This window comes from Oncorhynchus masou, chromosome 15, assembly GCF_036934945.1.
Source record: "Oncorhynchus masou masou isolate Uvic2021 chromosome 15, UVic_Omas_1.1, whole genome shotgun sequence".
Classification (NCBI taxonomy): Eukaryota; Metazoa; Chordata; class Actinopteri; order Salmoniformes; family Salmonidae; genus Oncorhynchus; species Oncorhynchus masou.
The window spans coordinates 64517011-64539976 of record NC_088226.1 but is presented as its reverse complement, the minus strand read 5'-3'; the positions used below and the strand labels follow the sequence as shown (position 1 = coordinate 64539976).

The 22966-nt window shown below is 44.3% G+C and overlaps 1 protein-coding gene across 1 annotated transcript in view; it reads left to right on the top strand.

Annotated features, from left to right (window-relative positions):
- LOC135556641 (ATP-binding cassette sub-family C member 8-like) overlaps positions 1 to 22966 on the top strand; it is a 148649-nt gene that overhangs the window by 95272 nt on the left and 30411 nt on the right. Inside the window, exons 18-25 of the mRNA XM_064990008.1 lie at positions 6544 to 6585; positions 6888 to 6986; positions 10485 to 10569; positions 13308 to 13388; positions 13611 to 13748; positions 15679 to 15804; positions 15998 to 16094; positions 17724 to 17968. Of these exons, the coding sequence (XP_064846080.1) occupies positions 6544 to 6585; positions 6888 to 6986; positions 10485 to 10569; positions 13308 to 13388; positions 13611 to 13748; positions 15679 to 15804; positions 15998 to 16094; positions 17724 to 17968 (913 nt within the window). The remainder of the gene's footprint in view (positions 1 to 6543; positions 6586 to 6887; positions 6987 to 10484; positions 10570 to 13307; positions 13389 to 13610; positions 13749 to 15678; positions 15805 to 15997; positions 16095 to 17723; positions 17969 to 22966) is intronic.

Genomic DNA, 22966 nt, shown 5'->3' with positions numbered 1-22966 from the left:
CAGATGCGACACAAAACACAGAAATAAAAATATAATTCATGCCTTACCTTTGATGAGCTTCTTTCGTTAGCACTCCAATATGTCCCATAAACATCACAAATGGTCTTTTTGTTCGAAAAATTCCGTCGATATATATCCAAAATGTCAATTTATTTGGCACGTTTGATCCAGAAAGACACCGGTTCCAACTTGCGCAACGTGACTACAAAATATCTCAAAAGTTACCTGTAAACTTTGCCAAAACATTTCAAACTACTTTTGTAATACAACTTTAGGTATTTTTCAACGTAAATAATCGATAAAATTGAAGACGGGATGATCTGTGTTCAATACAGGAGGAAAACAGCATGCTTTCTGGTCACGCGCCTCTATCTGACAGTACACTTCAAGTTACCCTCGTTCAAGATGGCCGTACTTCTTCATTACACAAAGGAAAAACCTCAACCAATTTCTAAAGACTGTTGACATCCAGTGGAAGTGATAAGAACTGCAAGAAGGACCCTTAGAAATCTGGATTCCGAATGAAAACCCATTGAAAAGAGAGTGACCTCAAAAGAAAATTCGGAAAGTTTTGTCCTCGGTTTCGCCTGCTAAATAAGTTCTGTTATACACAGACATGATTCAAACAGTTTTCGAAACTTCAGAGTGTTTTCTATCCAAATTTACTAATAATATGCATATCTTATCTTCTGGGGATGAGTAGCAGACAGTTGAATTTGGGCATGCATTTCATCCGGACGTGAAAATTACTGCCCCCTGTCACCCCTGTAACGTTCTTTGCTTCACGGAAACATGGCTCCCTGGAGAGACGCTATCGGAGGCGGTGCAGCCAGCGGGTTTCTCCACGCATCGCGCCGACAGAAACAAACATCTTTCTGGTAAGAAGAGGGGCGGGGGCGCATGCCTTATGGCTAACGAGACGTGGTGTGATCACAGAAACATACAGGAACTCAAATCCTTCTGTTCACCTGATTTCTAATTCCTCACAATCAAATGTCGACCGCATTATCTACCAAGAGAATTCTCTTCGATTATAATCACAGCCGTATATATTCCCCCCCAAGCAGACACATCGATGGCTCTGAATGAACTTTATTTGACTCTTTGCAAACTGGAATCCATACATCCTGAGGCTGCATTCATTGTAGCTGGGGATTTTAACAAGGCTAATCTGAAAACAAGACTCCCTAAATTGTATCAGCATTTCGATTGCGCAACCAGGGCTGGCAAAACCTTGGATCATTGTTATTCTAACTTCCGCAACGCATATAAGGCCCTGCCCCGCCCTCCTTTCGGAAAAGCTGACCATGACTCCATTTTGCTGATCCCTGCCTACAGACAGAAACTAAAACAAGAAGCTCCCACGCTGAGGTCTGTCCAACGCTGGTCCGACCAAGCTGATTCCACACTCCAAGACTGCTTCCATCACGTGGACTGGGATATGTTTCGTATTGCGTAAGACAACAACACTGACAAATACGCTGATTCGGTGTGCGAGTTCATTAGAATGTGCGTTGAAGATGTCGTTCCCATAGCAACGATTAAAACATTACCTAACCAGAAACCGTGGATTGATGGCAGCATTTGCGTGAAACTGAAAGCGCGAACCACTGCTTTTAATCAGGGCAAGGTGACTGGTAACATGACCGAATACAAACAGTGCAGCTATTCCCTCCGCAAGGCTATCAAACAAGCTAAGCGTCAGTATAGAGACAAAGTAGAATCTCAATTCAAAGGCTCACACACAAGAGGTATGTGGCAGGGTCTACAGTCAATCACAGACTGCAAAAAGAAAACCAGCCCAGTCACGGACCAGGATGTCTTGCTCCCAGGCAGACTAAATAACTTTTTTGCCCGCTTTGAGGACAATACAGTGCCACTGACACGGCCTGCAATGAAAACATGCGGACTCTCCTTCACTGCAGCCGAGGTGAGTAAAACATTTAAACGTGTTAACCCTCGCAAGGCTGCAGGCTCAGACGGCACAGACCAGCTGGCTGGTGTGTTTACGGACATATTCAATCAATCCCTATACCAGTCTGCTGTTCCCACATGCTTCAAGAGGGCCACCATTGTTCCTGTTCCCAAGAAAGCTAAGGTAACTGAGCTAAACGACTACCGCCCCGTAGCACTCACTTCCGTCATCATGAAGTGCTTTGAGAGACTAGTCAAGGACCATATCACCTCTACCCTACCTGACACCCTAGACCCACTCCAATTTGCTTACTGCCCAAATAGGTCCACAGACGATGCAATCTCAACCACACTGCACACTGCCCTAACCTATCTGGACAAGAGGAATACCTATGTGAGAATGCTGTTCATCGACTACACCTCTGCATTTAACACCATAGTACCCTCCAAGCTCGTCATCAAGCTCGAGACCCTGGGTCTCGACCCCGCCCTGTGCAACTGGGTACTGGACTTCCTGACGGGCCGCCCCCAGGTGGTGAGGGTAGGCAACAACACCTCCACCCGCTGATCCTCAACACTGGGGCCCCACAAGGGTGCGTTCTGAGCCCTCTCCTGTACTCCCTGTTCACCCACGACTGCGTGACCACGCACGCCTCCAACTCAGTCATCAAGTTTGCGGACGACACAACAGTGGTAGGCTTGATTACCAACAACGACAAGACGGCCTACAGGGATGAGGTGAGGGCCCTCGGAGTGTGGTGTCAGGAAAATAACCTCACACTCAACATCAACAAAACTAAGGAGATGATTGTGGACTTCAGGAAACAGTAGAGGGAACACCCCCCTATCCACATCGATGGAACAGTAGTGGAGAGGGTAGTAAGTTTTAAGTTCCTCGGCATACACATCACAGACAAACTGAATTGGTCCACTCACACAGACATTATCGTGAAGAAGGCGCAGCAGCGCCTCTTCAACCTCAGGAGGCTGAAGAATTTGGCTTGTCACCAAAAGCACTCACAAACTTCTACAGATGCACAATCGAGAGCATCCTGGCGGGCTGTATCACCGCCTGGTACGGCAACTGCTCCGCCCACAACCGTAAGGCTCTCCAGAGGGTAGTGAGGTCAGCACAACGCATCACCTGGGGCAAACTACCTGCCCTCCAGGACACCTACACCACCCGATGTTAAAGGAAGGCCATAAAGATCATCAAGAACAACAACCACCCGAGCCACTGCCTGTTCACCCCGCTATCATCCAGAAGGCGAGGTCAGTACAGGTGCATCAAAGCTGGGACCGAGAGACTGAAAAACAGCTTCTATCTCAAGGCCATCAGACTGTTAAACAGCAACCACTAACATTGAGTGGCTGCTGCCAACACACTGACTCAACTCCAGCCACTTTAATAATGGGAATTGATGGGAAATTATGTAAAATATATCACTAGCCACTTTAAACAATGCTGCCTAATATAATGTTTACATACCCTACATTATTCATCTCATATGTATACGTATATACTGTACTCTATATCATCTACTGCATCCTTATGTAATACATGTATCACTAGCCACTTTAACTATGCCACTTTGTTTACATACTCATCTCATATGTATATACTGTACTCGATACCATCTACTGTATCTTGCCTATGCTGCTCTGTACCATCACTCATTCATATATCTTTATGTACATATTCTTTATCCCCTTACACTGTGTATAAGACAGTAGTTTTGGAATTGTTAGTTAGATTACTTGTTGGTTATTACTGCATTGTCGGAACTAGAAGCACAAGCATTTCGCTACACTCGCATTAACATCTGCTCACCATGTGTATGTGACAAATAAAATTTGATTTGATTTGAGAAGTTAACAGCCAGGTTTTACCCTGACACAGAGGTGTTAGGAACCTCTTTGTTTACAAGCCACATCAGGCCTGACAGTCAAATTATGCTGCCTTGTAAGGTGATGTAATTCCTATTGGAATCCAGCTAGAGTCAAGACATCCAACAGTTGGAATTTTCTTCACCTGCAACCTGCATTCAGAATGACATGGTTAGAAACATTGTGAGGAGACTACCTAAACCATTTATACTGGAACAACCATTACAGTAACAGGTGCAATAAATCTAACTAACTGATTGGATTCGTAAAATATTGGTATATATCTTTGGGTAACATATTATTAATCAATCAGTCAATGAACAATCCTAAAACTATCTACCTGCAGTAGAGCACGCTGGGAAATCTGATAATGACAGGCATGGTTTTGATGGGAGCGTTTTTACTATCCACAGAGTAGAACTGACACAATCACACTCATCACTGTTATTAACACCAACACTGGGGTTATTTGACCATTAATGAGTTAATTTAACACTTACAGAGTTTAGGTAACTCCTAAATCAACACAGTAAATGTTACACTGAAATCAACACTAGCCAATTTTCTGTGGTGGAGCACAGCCTGTCTAGGACATGTCTGTGGTGTTCAGTATAATTAGATATGCATCCCGTGCAGGGCTTATCAACAACACAGCAAAATATTCTAGCTCCTCCTCCCCTTCTCTCAAGGACAGACTGAGCTCCTGTCATCCATTCTCCTTTATCTTTTAATTATTACGCTAATACCTCACACCTACACAATTGTCACAACCTACACAATGGGAACATTTGAGTGGTAAGGTGAAAGCCACCGACAAAAGTCTGGAATGAAGTCAGGAGAGGTGCATCTGTGACAGCCAAAAGTTGGACAGTCACCAGGTTTCCAGACAACTTTTTTATGCGAGTAAAGCATGTTGGATAAAAATCGGAATTATAGGTCTGATGGAAACAGAACATTTTTCCGTAAACAGATTTTAAAATATTCACATGAATATTGTATGGACACCTAGCTATTGACGTGGTTTAGCAACAGCAAAGCTCAGTGCAACATGGCAGTGTTGCCATTGTTGGTAAAAGTGGTTCTTTATAATGTCAAAATAACACATCTCCGATCCCCATAGTATACACAAACAATCAGAAAATATATTTACATTGTACAATCAATTGGTGAGAGAGAGTTCCTGTATACAGTACATGAATTGTGGCAATTGCGGTTGGTTACTGAAATATTAGTGGAATCTGTGTGGGTAGCTGGACAGGTAGGATGACTGACAGTGAAGGTGAACAGGTGGTCACGTGTCAGGTGACAGAGGAATGGATGAGACTGAGGCAGGAATTCCTTTAACCATAAAGTGGTATATTTACTGAGCAGTCTGTGCTGCATAACAAAGGAAACAAAATAACATGTATCCAATCAAATTCATAATCAAAGATCAAATCATAACAAGCTTTAACATAATTAGGGAATTCAACAATCCAGTTCATTAAGAATTAAATAGTCATAATCCGTGAGTCACTTAGGCTCGTAACTATTTATCATAATCATGAAAGAACACAAACAGTGAATGGTTATTCAATCTATAATCCCCATTAGTTTGATATCAAAATCGATCAGTTAGCAAACAATGACGTTTCTCATTTCACCCTTTCAATTGTCTTCATGTGTACATGTAATTAATTTCATTACATATTAACCATATCGATTGCATAATTGGCCTATGAGGATCCGTAGGGCCGTGATCATTGACAATTCACATTACACAATATGTTTGAAGCGGGCGCTCCAAGCCGCGCTCCGCGGTAATAACTACAAACAATAACTGATGGCCCACTCTCCCGATCGCCACAGATAGTTCAGATGAAAGGTAACAGAGTCGGTGGATTCATGGGGACGCACAGAACTTCTGGAGAAATCGGAGTTAAGGAAGAGAATGCAGCGAGATCAGGCGATGGCGGTTTCCTCCTTTTATGGGGATGAGATCTGTCGGTCATTGCCACCTAACCTAATTAAAGCGCCCCTGGCCCAGCTGAGTAAGTGGCCATGAATTAAAGGATTATTCCACCAACTCCATGGGCCGTTTCTACAGTTACTGTTTTAGTCACATCTTTGGTCACGTTCACGCGCGTCAAACAAAAACACTCTAATGATTGGTTGGCTATAGAGCCTCAAACAATGTAGACGATGGCTGCCGGATGAAGTTGGTGAAAAGCAACTGCAGAAACTCAAAGTCGACTGCAGTCAAAAACCTCATGACTATTGAACACATGACTTATGTAAAAAAAATGTTCATGCAGTCGACATGTAGACGCAAGTCGGGCAGTTTTTGTCCCCATAATGCAACACTTTGAAAGCCAACAATGGTCACTTGACAAAAGTGAGCCGCTCCAACGCGCCCAACATGTCACAAATACACAACCTAATATGCCACAACTGCACCAAGACACAATAACAGAGTACATACATCAACAGCAAATCTAGGCATCATGTATTCAGCTTTTCTCAACAACTCCTCTATACTCACAGTGCGTCAGAGCACCCAGTTGATGAGTCTGCAAACAACAGGAAGTAATACAAGGTTTTTTATTTATAGACACACTTAGATCTAATGATAGATGTTCTGCTACTGCTCATATAAGGCAACATGATAGCCCTGTTTTGGTTTGTAATGGTGACTGTAGACATTACTTGGGCTAACGGTGTGCGTGTGTGTGTGTGTGTGTGCGTGCACATTTTCCATTGCAGCCCCACATCAGACAAAGATGCTGCTGATGATGGAGATATCCAGTAAGCACACACAACATGACTCCTTTCACCAGATGGTCACTATGGAGATGCTGTATATCACTGTTATCACAATATAAAAGAATACAGCCAGTATCTAGTCAATACATTGAAGTCATTGCCTGCAAGATAATACCTTGCTATTCCATTGTTATTGAACACTCCAAAACCACTTTACCTCACTCATTGAAGACCTTGTGACAAAGTATAAAATAATCATGTGGCAACAGCTACTTTGGGTGAAAGTAGTGCTGTATCCCTGGACAGGCAGTGGTCAGTTGTTTTCACTGTGTTTATCTTGGCAGGAAGAGAGGCTCTGTGGCCTACGCTTCCCAGAAGCCCTGGCTCCTCAATGCAACGCTAGTGGAGAACATCACCTTCGAAATGCCCATGATCAAACCCAGGTGAGACTTGATTAGAAATGACTTGTAAACCATTAGAACAAAAGTGAAACATGGTATCTACACTGTACAAATGTATGTAAAGTTACAGCAAAAAAACTTAACTACTGGAATTCTATAGTATAGTATAGTACAGTACAGTAAAGAGTGATGTATTATGGACCCCCAAGGCCCAAGGGTTACTTGACCTCTGATTGAGGCCATTCTGAATCTCTGTTTGCCTCATTTGTCATTGAGAACTGTATCTGCCCTCGCACCCAGCCACAAACCCTCACCCACGGCAGAACACCATATGTTTCCCCTTGCCACTGGATAGGCACTGTGACACACGCTTTTTAAAATCCTAATGACAAATGGTTTCCCAGAAGAGCAGGAAGACTGTGTTTATGGTCCTATCTCCTCTCTCTCTGGGCTTAATGGGCTAGCTGCAGAAAATATTATCTCACGGAACCCAGATTTTTCTCTGTTGGTGTGGAGACGCATAAAGAATAGTGTTTACCTACTCACACTGGTTACTTTTCTCTCCCTCTCTTCCACTCACTCTCTCCTCTCTCTCAATTCAATTTAAGGGCTTTATTTCCATGGGAACATATGTTAACATTGCCAGAGCAAGATAACTAGATGATAAACAAAAGTGTTATAAACAATAAAAATGAACAGTAAACATTACAGTCACAAAAGTTCTCTCCCTTCATCTCTGAGAACAGTGGTTGAGCAAGCGCTCTTTTTCTCTCTCTCCCTCCCCCTCTCTCTGTTTCTCAGAGCACAGGAGCTGATTGTGGACGCAAAAAAATATGTAATTAACTTTGACGTTTTTTCAGAGGAGATCTTAGTCGTGAAATTTTACATCTAACTAAAATGTTGCAGTATTTCTCAATGAGAAAATGTGCATGAAAACAAGTCATCTCTCGTTGAATGACAACAAAGACTTTATTGAAGAATTAAGTACACATCGGCTCCCTAACTTCTGCAGGCCTTCAGAAAATAAATGGTGTGCCCTTACTGAAGTCCAAAACGAACAAAAACTTCACAAAATGTCTTCATAATATATGCTGGAACTCTTCGGAACTGCTTCGACTGGGAAGCATGTGGGTTAATATCCAACCCAGGGCCAAACGATCTGTAGTCTGCCCAATATGTTGAGGGCTCCGACAGAGATCAGCGCAGTCTGCATTTATCATGCTGCAGATGGTCAGACAGACAACTTTGGGAGAAAAATATTTTTATGAATTAGCCTACACTCTTAAAAATAAAGGTGCAAGCTGGAACAGAATAAGGTTCTTGAGAGTGATGCAATAGGGGAACTATTTTAGGATCTCCGAAGAACCACAAATGGAAGGGTTCTTTGACGAACCCTCCAAACATATAAAACCAGGAGTGTTTTGGCCCTCCAGGAACAGAATTGAATAGCCTGCTGTGGGGTTTAAGCCTTATTTGCATATTTCCCAGGGTTACCAGTACCATCCATAAAGTGAATATGTTGTCATTAAAATTTATTTAAAAAATATGTTTTTCATAAACCTTTTGAAGGCCTGATTTAACCCGAATACAGTGGCAATATCTGGCCTACAAGTCACATTATAATGACTTGCAAAGGGATGTGAAATTCCTATTGGAATCCAGGCAGAGTGGGGAAAGCCCACAGTTGGGACTTTTTGTCACCTGCATTCAGAAAGACTGCCAGGGTTGGGAAGACTAAGATACGACAATACCTTAAACATCTAAACTGGAACAAATATTTCAGTAACGGGTGAAATAAGTAACAGATTAGAATAGTTTAGAAAAATCTATGTTATATATATTTTAATAGCATAAGAATAATGAATCAATCAATATGCATGCAAAAACATAGATATTGAAACATACAATTCTACAAATCAACCTGCAATAGAGCATTCTGGGAATTATGATAAAGATGGAAGTGTTTATCGTTCAACTCTGGTTATTAACACCAACACTGGGGTTGTTTTACATCACTGAGTGTTAATTGAACTATTTACAGTACCTCAGAAATGTTACACTGAAAAATAAACCCCAGTTAACACTGGCCAATTTGATGTGTGCTATGAAAGAGACACATCTGCAGCCTTCCATACATTTCAATAACCTTTTAGAACTCTGTAAAACAGTAGAGGCCGCATCAAGAACCCCACACATAAAGGGAAAGGTAATCGACCTCTCCGTCAGATGAACTCGTTGATACCATTTTTGTCTTTGTGTTCAGTATAAAGGAAATTAGAGGTAGTTCCGCGAGCCAATGCTAACTAGCATTAGCACAATGACTGGAAGTCTACGGGAATCTGCTTGCACGCTGATGCGAAACTATCTCTAACTTCCTTCATAGAGACTCGTGACATATCATACGTTTAGAAAATGTGTAAAATGTTGTTCGTTTTCCAAATTCATAACGTATCATTTGAATTGTAAATTGTAACATATCATACGAAATGGGTGATGGACATCAACAAAAGAATACATACCATACGAAACGTAACATATCATGCTAAATGGAGTGTCCTGGATTTACATATAGAATAATACGAAATGCTCTGAGATCAGGTTGGTTTTTACTGTAACTTACTGGCCGCCAGTTACCTATAAACTACTGTAAAAAAAGTTAAAGTATGTAATCGTAAAAGCACTTGTTTACAGTAATGTACTGTTAAACCAACGTTTCTTTGTTATTTAAGGTAACATACAGTACCTTTTTTACAGTAACTTACAGGTAAATGTCTGCCAGCAAGTCTCTTCAAACTACCTCTAGTTTATTGGCTGATATAGCACAGTAATACCGATGGCCTAATATAATGGAATCTCTGGTCATTTAAACTGTTTCTTCTTAGGTTATTTTGCGCGTTTGGTATTGCCCATAGGGCGCAAAATTGCTGGGACCATTGCTGGCAAACGAGCTGCGTCAAATACGACAAAATGATATTGCGGGACTGCGGTTGGGGACCAGTATTTGCGGAAGCGGGTGTCGGACAGAAAGTCAGCGGGAGCGGGCAGGTGAGGTGTGTACAGCTGGGTGTGCGAGTGGGAGGGAGATGAAGAAATCAGTATTCTACTCTAGGCCTTCCTTCCTACAGGCTGTCTGTTTTATTCTCTCCTTCATGCTTTTCTTGTTCTCTGGCCTCTCATTCCCTCACTAGCCCTTCTCTTTCTCTCTTTTCTTCATCTGGCCCAAATAAAGCCCAGAGGCATGATTCATCCCAACAGACAATTCATTTATTCTTAGAGTTTCAGCCTGAATACAAACTGAGAATAATATACTGTTGTTGACTGGGTTGCTGCAAAACCACTGTTGGTATCCATAGTTAGCATACATCTGAATGACCATGAATTGAATTGCCACTAAAGCACACTTCAAAATAAGTGGAGGTGGTGTCTACTAGTCCTCGTACAGTATCAGCTTTCACCCAGCCAAGTCACCTTATTGACATTGCAGGGTCTTTGTTTTAATGTCACAGTTGTCATCTGATTACCTGTTTCGGTGTTGCCCAGGTACAAGGCTGTCATTGAGGCGTGTTCCCTGCAGCCGGATATCGACATCCTGCCACAGGGAGACCAGACGGAGATCGGAGAGAGGGTCAGTGACTGTCTCTGTTTCTGTTTCTGTCACTGTGTCTGTCACTCAGGACCAGCCGTGCCTGTCTCTCTTCACTCTCACTAACTAACTGACAGGACTGCATGGTAATACCATTTAGGAATAACCTTTATGTATTCAGGTTTGTCCCGTAGAGACAGCATCTCTGTTACTAGTGATGCCTGTCACCACCTGTCTCGTGTTGATTTTTATATGTACCACCGTCATCAGAGGCTACCCAGTACACTGTCATGTTTTATTTGTTCAGGCATCATGTTATTATGTGATCAGGTCTCGGTTGTGTTCTCTCCATATCTATTTTATTATTGTGAGTTTGGTGCAACAAATGTTATGCATGTGACAAAGGTGTGTGTGTGTGTGTGTGTGTGTGTGTCTTTTAGTAATTTTGCAGAGTGTATTTCTGTAATGTCGGTGTGTGTGTAATCTCTCATGTACAGACATATGCAAACATATGCAAGATTTTTCGTCATTGTTGGTAATCAGGCATAAACCTGCAAACTTGATGATTGAGTTGGAGGCGTGCTTGGCCACGCAGTCATGGGTGAACAGAGAGTACAGGAGGGGGCTGAGCACGCACCCAGTGTTGAGGGGCAGTGTCGTGGAGGTGTTGTTTCCTACCTTCACCAACTGGGGGCGGCACGTCAGGAAGTCCAGGACCCAGTTGCAAAGGTCGGGGTTCAGACCCAGGGCCCCGAGCTTAGTGATGAGCTTGGAAGGTACTATTGTGTTGAAGGTTGAGCTATAGTCAATGAACAGCATTCTTACATATGCATTCCTGTTGTCCAAATGGGATAGGGCTGTGTGCAGTGCGATGGCGGTTGCATCATATGTGAATCTATTGGGGCAGTATGCAAATTGAAGTGGGTCTAGGGTGTCAGGTAAGGTGGAGGTGATATGATCCGTAACTGGCCTCTCAAGGCACTTCATGATGACAGAAGTGAGTGCTACGGGCGATAGTCATTTAGTTCATTTACCTTTGCTTTCTTGGCTACGGGAACAATGGTGGAACAGCATTCCACTACAGTGACAGTCTTCCCTCGGGGAGAGCTCCTGACGTTCAATCACACACTCTTAAAAATAAAGGAACCAAATAAGTTTTGTTGAGAGCGATGATATAAGGGAACCATTTTAAGGTCTCTGAAAAAACATTTTGTTTGAAGAATCATACACAAATCCCAAACCAGAAGTGCTTTCTGCCTCCAGGACCAGAATTGAAGAGCACTGCTGTAGGATTTTAAGCCTATTTTTGCCTTTTAGTGAGTTTTAGAGTTACCAATATCATCCATGACTGTGTTTACTAGTGAAAGAGACATGTTTGTTACATTCATTCATTTTGTTTGTCCTGTGGCCTTCACCAAGTGAGATCCTAAGTGAATAGGTTGTCATAAAAATGACATAATACACATTTCATAAGGCCTTATTTTGAGGGCCTAACTTTAGCCTACAACTCATATTTTACAGACCACATCAGGTCAACAAGTCACATTATGCTGGCTTGCAAAGGGATGTGTAATTACTATTCGAATCCAGCCAGAGTAAGGATATCCAGCATTTGGCATTGTCATTCATTCGCAACCTACAATCAGAATGACTGCCAGGGTTGGGAAGACTAAGAAATGAGACGACCTTAAACGTTTGAACAGAAACAACCATTTCAGTTACAGGTGCAACAAGTCCAAGTAAAAGATTGGATTAGTTTAGAAAAATGTATGTTATTTATATTTGAGTAGCATAAGATTAATTAATTAATTAATCAATCAATCTACATGCAAAAACATAGATTTTGAAACAAGCAATTCTAAAAATCAACCTACAATAGAGCATGCTGGGAAATATGATAATGATAGGTGTGGTTTTGGTTCCACTCTAGTTATTAACACCAACAATGTGGTAATTTTACACCAGTGTTTCCCAAATTCAGTCCTGATCCCTGTTGTGTACTTTGAAAGGGACACATCTGCAGGCTTCAATACATTTCAATAACTTTTTTAAATTCTGAAGAACTGTAGATGCTACATCAAGAACCCAACACTTAACTCAAAGGTAATTTATTGGGCAAGAGTTCTCAGAGCTGATGAAAAACCAACTAAGAACCTTTATTTTTTTAAGTGCACACACACACCTAGTACATACATACAGTGCCTTCAGAAAATATTCATACCCCTCAAGATTTTCATTTTTTTATGAATTTGTAAATACTTTGAAAAACACTATTCCACTTTGACATTGAGGTATTGTGTGTAGACAGAAAATCTAAATGTGGAATAAATCAAGGGGTATGAATCTATTCTGAAGTCACTGTACACACACACACACACACACACACACACACACACACACACACACACACACACACACACACTGTAATGTGGTCTGGGTTACATAACCTCTACTATCATAGATTCACCTTGCAGGCAGACAGACATCTCATCACTCAGTATTGGGTGTGGGTATGTGTGAAAGAGCGAGAGAGAGAGAGGACCGAATTTCTTAAATATTTTGGAGTAAAACGCTCTCAGACGATCGGTAGTAGATGGACTGAGTAAGTTAGTGCATGTTTTCAGTCTGTTAGCCTTGCTCACTGACACAGTGTTGACCTGATGGAATGAATAATCTCTCCATTCATCCTTTCACATCTCTCTCTCTCTCTTTTCTCTCTCTCTCTCTCTCTCTCTCTCTCTCTCTCTCTCTCTCTCTCTCTCTCTCCTCTCTCTCTACAGGGTATAATTCTGTCAGGAGGGCAACGCCAGCGTATAGGTGTAGCCAGAGCCCTGTACCAACAGACCAATGTGGTCTTACTGGTGAGAGAGACAGCCTGTCTACAGGTCTACACAGTGAACGATAGACTGCATGTGGACAGGGACAATGTACAACAAAAACAGAAGTCTCAGTATACTGAGAAATTAAGTGTTTAGATAGCTCATTTCATCTGCTTTTCCAATCAGCTTTATCAAAATAGTCAGAACTCCATTAGTCCTGTTTTTGACCATTTGACCTTTCACTTTTAATCGGTGTTGTTTCAGGATGACCCGTTCTCAGCGCTGGACATTCACCTGAGTGACCACCTGATGCAGGAGGGCATCCTCAAACTGCTGAGAGAAGAGAAGAGGACCGTGGTGCTGGTGACTCACAAACTACAGTACCTACCACATGCTGACTGGGTGAGAGCACTGTGTGTGTGTGTGTGTGTGTGTGTGTGTGTGTGTGTGTGTGTGTGTGTGTGTGTGTGTGTGTGTGTGTGTGTGTGTGTGTGTCAGTGGAGGCTCCTCAGAGGAAGGGGAGAGCCATCCTACTCAGTGAATTTCATAAAAAAAGTGAAACATGAACAAAGTTATCCTTTTTAGATGAAACAATATTAAATATATTCATCAAATAATTAAAATACACTGTTTTGCAATGGTCTAAAGCAGCCTCAACAGCACCCTCTAGGGTAGTACCATGGTGTAGCCAGACAACAGCGATTTTCTGTCCTCCTCTGGGTACATTGACTTCAATACAAAACCTAGGAGGCTCATGGTTCTCACCCTCTTCCATAGACATACACAGTAATTATGATGACTTCCGGAGGATGTCCTCCAACCTATCAGAGCTCTTGCAGCATGAACTGACATGTTGTCCATCCAATCAAAGGATCAGAGAATGAATCTAGTACTGAAAGCAAAAGCTACAGCTATCTAGCACTGCAGTGCATAACGTGTGGTGAGTAGTTGACTCAAAGAGACAGAAAAACAACAGTTGAACAGTGCTAAACAAATTAATTTCTTAAAAATTAAGATATTTGTTTCCCTTTTTTTTAATTATTTCACTTACTTAGCTAGCTAATGTAGCTAATTTAGCCCACTCAACAACCTGTCTCAAACAGAGGAATGCTATTTATGTTAGCTAGCTGGCCAAGGCTCTTCCAAGTCAAGGTGAGCTTTCTGTTTTATTAATTTGTTTCCATTAGAGTATCATGTAGTAGCCTAACCTATCAATATCACATGGAGCTGGGTGAATGGAACAGGAATGACAGTTAGCCAATATGTTGTAATAGAAATAAGGCCATGCTCATAAAAACATTTCATCCTCCCCCTGCTGCTAAACTAAAATATGGAGTTATTTTAAGATGGGCATATCAAGGATCATTTAATTATTTGATTTTGAATTTTAGGACCCCTGTAAGTATCTTAAAAAATAAAATAAAAAATTATTTGATGAAACACTGAATTTGGCCTTACTGCTATTAGCCCATAGAAATGCATTGATAACATATGCATACATGGCAAAACAGATAGTGCCAAAACATTTTTTTTTAAAGGAAGCATGTTTTGAAGCGTCTGTTTTATATCTCAGAGATTTAACAAAGCTCAGGATTATATCATAAAAAACATTTAAAATAATTAGACCCTTTTTTTGCACTAAATTACTTCTATATATAGTTTAAAAAAATGTCTGTTTCTACTGGTTCCAGGGCTACCTACAGACGGGTCTTGTGAGGCTTGTGGGCGTCCTAGAGCAAAACAACGTGCATGGGTCTCACCGTCTGACAGTGGGGTCTTATTAGTGTGTAGCCCAAACTGTTCAGACACTGCAGACCGCCACTAGTGTGTCTGTGGGTTTTTGGTTTTACAATCCTTGTGGGGACCAGACGTCCTCACAAAGATAGTAAAACAAGAAAAATTGCCCACGAGGAAAAGGCTATTTTTAGCCTTAGGTGTTAGGTCTAGGTTTAGGGTTTGAATTAGGGTTAGGGATTAGGTTTAGGGTTAGAATTAGGGTTAGGGATTAGGTTTAGGGTTAGAATTAGGGTTAGGGATTAGGTGTAGGGTTAGAATTAGGGTTAGGGATTAGGTTTAGGGTTAGAATTAGGGTTAGGGATTAGGTTTAGGGTTAGAATTAGGGTTAGGGATTAGGTTTAGGGTTAGAATTAGGGTTAGGGATTAGGTTTAGGGTTAGAATTAGGGTTAGGGATTAGGTTTAGGGTTAGCGGAAATAGGATTTTGAATGTGAATCAATTGTGTGCGTACGTCTATAGATAACGTTTTGCTATTAGAAATGAGCCACTAATGAATTCCCCTGTTCTTTATCTCTTTCTCCCCGTTCCTCGGTCAGATCATAGCGATGAAGGACGGCACCATTCAGACCGAGGGGACTCTGAAAGACATCCAGAACTCTGATCCTAAGCTGTTTGAACAGTGGAAGACCCTGATGCACCGGCAGGACGGGGAGTTTGAGAAGGTACCAAGCCATGTGTCTGGAGATGGCAATGACAGACAGAGACAAAGTGGTGATATTGTCGCAACTGATGAGGAATTGTAATGTGTTTGTACTGAGCTTGCTCTTTTTGAGTCCTCTTTTCCTGCTTTGTTTTAAATTCAAGTCTATTTCGCCAAACTACTTCAGCTGAAACTCTGCTGCGTGTCTGTTCCAGGAGACAGTGCCTGAGAGTATGACGGTGTTGGAGCGTAAGAACCTGCGGAGGGCGATGTACTCCAAGGAAGCTGCCAAGACTGAGGAGGAGCAGGAAGGTGAGAGGTCGAAGTTCACAAACCTCCCCATGAGACTGAGGGACCCCGGGTTGTCAATCCCTCTCTGACGGGAACCAGGGGGTTTGCATCATTGCTATTTCCTTTTGTATGCTTTGTTTGTGCAGACTCCAAAATTACAGGAGATAAATTTACTGGGTGGTAACATCTTGTAAATTTACCCAGTGTGTCTCTAAAATGTGATGCCTCCACAGTTTCCTATCCTTGTGTCAGTCTCGGAACCTACTGTGGAACTAATAATGTGTGTTGATCCTGTTGTGTCTGTCTGTGGTCCCGGAGTAGTACTCAACAATGGCCTTCTTTTCTCATCCTCTTTCTTTCTCACCATTCACCACGGATCTGTAGAAGACATGGACTGGTCAAGTCCTGGGGCAAAGGCTCTATGTCTTTAAGATCTGTTGAAAAGGAAGGGGCGGGGGGGGGGGGATCTTGACCTTGGTTGCCACACTGTCTGCTGGTTTTCATCCTTCCCCTTAAACCAACAACTGGTTTAGGCCTGGGAAACTAGGTGGAGAATCAACACCATTACTACAAGAATAAAGTAGCAGCGGGAAACAGGAAAACCAGCACACTGCTACTCCCTCGGACCAGAGTCCCACACTGGTTTAGAGAGTATTGGGACAAGGCCTGAGTGTGTCTCTCTGCTATGATGTCTTGATACAAGTTTTCTTTAGGCACAGATCTAGGATCAGCTACCTTCCCCCATCATTACCTCCACCACATTACTGACCCTAGATCAGCATCTAGGCAACTGCATCCCACTCTGAGTCTGGTTGGTTTGTGTGTCTGTCCGTGTTGTTGGGACAGTGTCTTGGTGGTGATACTGTGCTCCTGATTCTGTGTTCTGGTGGCTCCCCGGTGTGGACTCGTAGGGTATCCCCAGCACAGAGTGTTGCTGCTCTTTAAGCTGAAGTAGGGCCGACTGCATGGTTTTACTGAGTGGTGACCAGTTGTGACCAGTTATGACTAGTCTGTAGCATTGTGCTGCAGCTACACTCCTTGGTACTTCCCATGTAGATCCTACCCTATGTTCATGTTGCTCCTATTGGCTTGTAGCTTGAAGACTCCATTCTTTCCAGTTTCCATCCTCTTTCTCTCCCTCTCTCCCTCTCTCTCCCTCTCTCTCCCTCTCTCTCTCCCTCTCTCCCTCTCTCTCCATCTCTACCTCACTCTCCCTCTCCCTCTCTCCCTCTCTCCCTCTCTCTCTCTCTCTCTCCCTCTCTCCCTCTCTCTCCCTCTCTCTCCCTCTCTCTCCCTGTGGCCTGTCCCGTAGACACATGTTTTGCCCATCAGGAAACAAATGACAGATCAATACAGTACTGAAGCCTTGCCTGCTCTGTAGCTACAGCTATATCAGTGGAGGCAGCTGAGGAGAGGACGGCTCATAATAATGTCTGGAACGGCGTGAATGGAGGGGCATCAAACCATGTGTTTGATGTATTTGATACCGTTCCACTGATTCTGCTCCAGCCATTACCACGAGCCAGTCCTCCCCAATTAAGATGCCACCAACCTCCTGTGAGCTATATCTCTTTCTCTTCCCCCTCTCTCTTTCATTGTTTCTCTCTCTACATATCCATCCCTCTCGCACACGTCTCTCTGTCCTTCCAGAAGAGTCTGTGGAAAGTGAGGAGGATGACAGCCTGTCCCAGGCCATGCGTCACCGCACCACCATCCCCTGGCGCTCCTGTGGGGTCTACCTGTCCTCTGCAGGGCTCCTCCTGCCGCTGCTCCTCCTATCACAGCTCTTCAAACACACCCTCATGGTTGCCATCGACTACTGGCTGGCCCACTGGACCTCCCACGTCATCACTGCCAAGATGGAGGCCACCGGGAGAAACTGCACCGTCGCTCAGGTCAGGGGTCAATTTGGTCCTACTAAACCAAACGGCAATGTGCTTTGAAAAAACTGTGGTTACGTTTTATTCTACAGACCACTATTTACAGTACAGTGTTGTATTCCCTTATAGAGGTCTACACTGTAAGGTGTACGTACACCTGTTGTATTCGGCGCATGTGACAAATAAAATTTGATTTGATTTGAAAAGGTAGTTTACATGATAATTCCTGCTAAGTACAGCATTCATTTCATATATACAGCTGAAATAGGACCATAAGATCATGTTAGAAAACAACACATGTTGAGTGCAGTACTCCTGACCTCAAAGTTCCCAGACAGAGCCTCCATATGTGTGTGTTGCTGTTGAGCTACACTCAGTCTCATCCGCATACAGTATGTACAGTCGTGGACAAAAGTTTTGAGAATGACACAAATATTAATTTTCACAAAGTCTGCTGCCTCAGTGTCTTTAGATATTTTTGTCAGATGTTACAATGGAATACTGAAGTATAATTACAAGCATTTCATAAGTGTCAAAGGCTTTTATTGACAATTACATGAAGTTGATACAAAGAGTAAATTTTTGCAGTGTTGACCTTTCTTTTTCAAGACCTCTGCAATCTGCCCTGGAATGCTGTCAATTATCTTCTGATGGCAGCCCATTCTTACATAATCAATGCTTGGAGTTTGCCAGAATTTGTGGGTTTTTGTTTGTCCACCCGCCTCGTGAGGATTGACCACAAGCTCTGGGGAGTTTCCTGCCCATGGACCCAAAATATTGATGTTTTGTTCCCCGAGCCACTTAGTTATCACTTTTGCCTTATGGCAAGGTGCTCCATCATGCTGGAAAAGGCATTGTTCGTCACCAAACTGTTCCTGGATGCAATTAATTGCACTTCATCTGATTACTCTTCACAACTGTCAGGATTTGGCCAGGGTTGTTCCGGGTTTTGGTCACTAGATGCCCCCATTGTGCTTTTTGACCTTATGTTTTTTCCCTTGTTCCCCATTATTATTTGCACCTGTGCCTCGTTTTCCCTGATTGTATTTAAACCCTTAGTTTCCCTCAGTTCTGTGCTCTGTGTTTGTATGTTAGCACCCAGCCCTAGTGGTCTGTGTATTCTTGTGGATGCTCTTGTGGAATTCTGTTTTTGTTTTTGAGTATCTCTTGAGGATTTTTTGTGCTATTCCTACCACCTTTTGGATTTGCCATTTTTGTATTTAAGGACTTCTCCTTTTTACTTTATTAAATACACCGTCTTAAGTACTGCTGTGTCTGCCTTCTGGGTTCTGCTGACTATTCGTGGCTCAGTTGGTTAAGTGACTGTTTCTCACTCCGGAGACCCAGGTTCGCAACCGGGTCCTGACAGAAACACAGAGCCTAAAATGAACCCAGAGGCAGCCAGTTCCCAGGACCTTTTTGCCATGCTGTCCCACCACCAGGAGACTGTCCAACGCCACGAAGCCGCCCTGGTTCAGCAAGAGGCCTTAATGGCTAGACATTGTCATCTTCTGTCGGAGATGCTGACTTCCATTAAGCAAATATCTGATCGTCTTACCCCGGCAACAGTTCCCGTCCCAGTACCTCAGATTCACGTACCCATGGCAGTTAACCCCCTGGCTGAACCTCGTCTTCCACCTCCCCAACGGTTCTCAGGTGATCCAAGTGCTTGTAAAGGGTTTCTCACCCAAAGTTCTCTCTCCTTTGAGCTACAACCCTCGTCGTTTCCCACCGACCGGTCTAAGATCGCTTATATCATCACCCTGCTGTCGGAAAAAGCCCTGGCCTGGGCTACTGCTGTGTGGGATGCCCATAGTTCCTGCTGTGCCAGCTACTCTGCCTTTGCTGAGGAATTCAAACGAGTGTTTCAAGGCCCAAGCAGTGGTTCTGACTCAGCCAAACAGCTCCTGACTCTCCACCAAGGTTGGCGCAGCGTGACGGACTATGCCATCCAGTTCCGCACGGTGGCAGCAGCAAGTGGCTGGAACAACGAGGCGCTCACGGTGTGCTTTCTGAAAGGCCTTTCCGACACTATCCAAGATGAACTGGCCACTCGGGAACCACCGGACAATCTCGAGTCCCTGATCAAGTTGGCCTCACGCATTGACCAGCGTCTGAGAGAGAGAGAACTCAACCGTAGACCTCTAGCCCCTATCAGTCCCAGCTCCGAGTCCCCACCTTTATCCTCGCTGGCTCCATCGGAACCCATGCAGATTGGACGCATCTCCCAGGCTGAGAGAGACCGCCGGATGAGGGAGCGACGCTGTCTATATTGCGGCAAACCGGGCCATTTCCGTTCCACGTGTCCCGGGCTCCAGGGAAACGCTCTGTCCCGTACAGACCGGGGGGAACTGTAACGGGAAACATAACCTCCTCCCATCCGTCCAACTCCCGTCTGCTCATTCCAGTCACCCTCTCCTGGGACAACCACAAGCTTCACCTTCAAGCCTTGGTAGACTCTGGAGCCGCAGGTAACTTCATGGATGGTGTCTGGGCGAAGGAGAATGGCGTTTGCTCTGAACCTCTAAGTGAACCCATGAGGGTCACTACATTGGATGGAAGCCCTTTGGGATCTGGACTTGTCACTCATGTCACTACCTCCTTGCGACTTTCAGTTTCACAACACCAGGAATTGATGAACTTTCATTTGATCTCCTGTTCCGAGTTCCCTCTCGTCCTTGGATACCCCTGGCTTCACAGCCATAACCCTCACATCGACTGGTCTGTGGGCACTATCAAGCAGTGGGGTCCTACGTGCCAAGCTACTTGTATTTTCCAGAATTCCCGAGTTCTACTCCCGAGTCTTTAGAATCCATCGACCTGACCCGAGTTCCCGAGTGTTACCATGACCTCAAACTGGTGTTTAGCAAACAGAGGGCCACCATGCTACCACCCCATAGACCTTACGATTGCCCCATCGACCTGTTTCCGTGCACTTGCCCCCCCAGGGGTTGGATCTTTTCCCTATCTCCACCCGAACAAGCTGCTATGGATACCTACATCAAGGACGCTCTGGAAGCAGGCCTCATGCGTCCATCCACCTCCCCGGCGGGAGCAGGGTTTTTCTTTGTGGCCAAGAAAGACGGTGGATTACGTCCTTGCATCGACTACCGGGGACTCAATGCCATAACCGTCCGTAACCGTTACCCGCTACCCCTTATGGCCACAGCCTTCGAGCTGCTCCAGGAAGCAGTTGTTTTCACTAAGCTTGACCTGCGGAACGCATACCATCTTGTGCGGATCAGACCTGGTGACGAGTGGAAGACCGCTTTCAACACGCCTACTGGTCACTATGAATACTTGGTGATGCCCTTCGGCCTGACCAACGCCCCAGCGGTGTTCCAAGCGCTCATAAACGATGTGCTTAGGGATATGCTTAACATATTTGTGTTCGTTTACTTGGATGACATCCTCATCTTTTCGAGCTCCCTTCAAGAACACACTAAGCATGTCAGACAAGTACTCAAACGCCTCCTGGACAGCCATCTGTACGTTAAGCCGGAAAAATGTGAATTCCATTCATCCCGAGTACAATTCCTGGGATTTGTAGTGGAACCCGGTCGAGTCCAAATGGACCCCAGGAAGGTAGGGGCGGTAGCGGATTGGCCCACCCCCAAATCCGTTAAGGAAGTTCAGCGTTTCCTGGGCTTCACAAACTTCTACCGCAAGTTCATCAAGAACTTCAGCTTGGTGGCAGCCCCTCTCTCAGCTTTAACCAAGGGTGGCAATGCAAGGTTTTTGTGGGGAAGAGAAGCTGAGACGGCCTTGCAAGGACTCAAGCAGAGCGTTCTCTCTGCTCCCATCCTGATACTACCGACTACGGATGAACCATTTGTGGTGGAGGTAGACGCATCAGAGGTTGGTGTTGGAGCTGTCCTGTCTCAGAGGGGTGAAGACAAGAAGCTTCATCCGTGCGCTTTCTTCTCACACCGGCTTACCCCGACTGAGAGGAACTACGATGTGGGGATCGTGAACTCCTAGCGGTTAAGATGGCATTGAAGGAATGGAGACACTGGCTCGAGGGGGCTTCTCACCCGTTTCAAGTGCTTACGGACCACAAAAATCTGGAGTATATCCAGCAGGCGAAGCGGTTGAACTCTAGACAAGCTAGATGGTCTCTTTTCTTCAATCGATTCCAGTTTATCCTCACCTATCGGCCCGGGTCGAAGAATCTCAAACCGGATGCCCTGTCCCGAGTCTACGCTCCTGCCATTCGAGATGACACGGACATGCCTGTCCTTCCTGCTGCTAAGATTGTGGCTCCGATCTCGTGGCAAGTTGAGGATACCGTGAGACGTGCTCAAGCTAGCGAACCGGACCCGAAAGGAGGTCCTGCCAATCGGTTGTTTGTCCCCAAGGCAGTGAGGACTCAGGTCCTTCTGTGGGGGCACTCCTCTCGCCTCACCTGTCATCCGGGCGTAGGTCGCACCTTGGAGTTCATCCAGCGTAAGTTCTGGTGGCCTACCATAAGAGAAGACGTTGCCACTTTCGTCAATGCCTGTCCCGTGTGCTGCCAGGGCAAATCTTCTCACCTCCGCCCCCAAGGACTCCTTCACCCTTTACCTGTTCCCCACAGACCCTGGTCCCATATCTCATTGGACTTTATTACTGGACTTCCTCCATCCCATGGCAATACTACTATCCTAGTCATAATCGACAGGTTTTCAAAGGCGGCCAGGTTCGTCCCTCTGACTAAGTTACCTTCTGCCAAGGAAACGGCTGAGTTGGTAATTAATCATGTGTTCCGAGTCTTCGGCATTCCTCAAGATATGGTTTCTGACAGAGGTCCCCAGTTCGCCTCAAGGTTTTGGAAGGCCTTCTGCCAACTCATGGGGGCTTCTGCCAGTCTATCTTCAGGGTACCATCCGGAGTCCATCGGCCAAACAGAGAGGATGAATCAAGAGCTGGAAACCACCCTCCGATGTATGACTCGTGACAACCCGTCCACATGGTCATCCTTTATTGTTTGGGCCGAATACACGCACAACACCTTGCGTTCGTCCTCCACTGGTA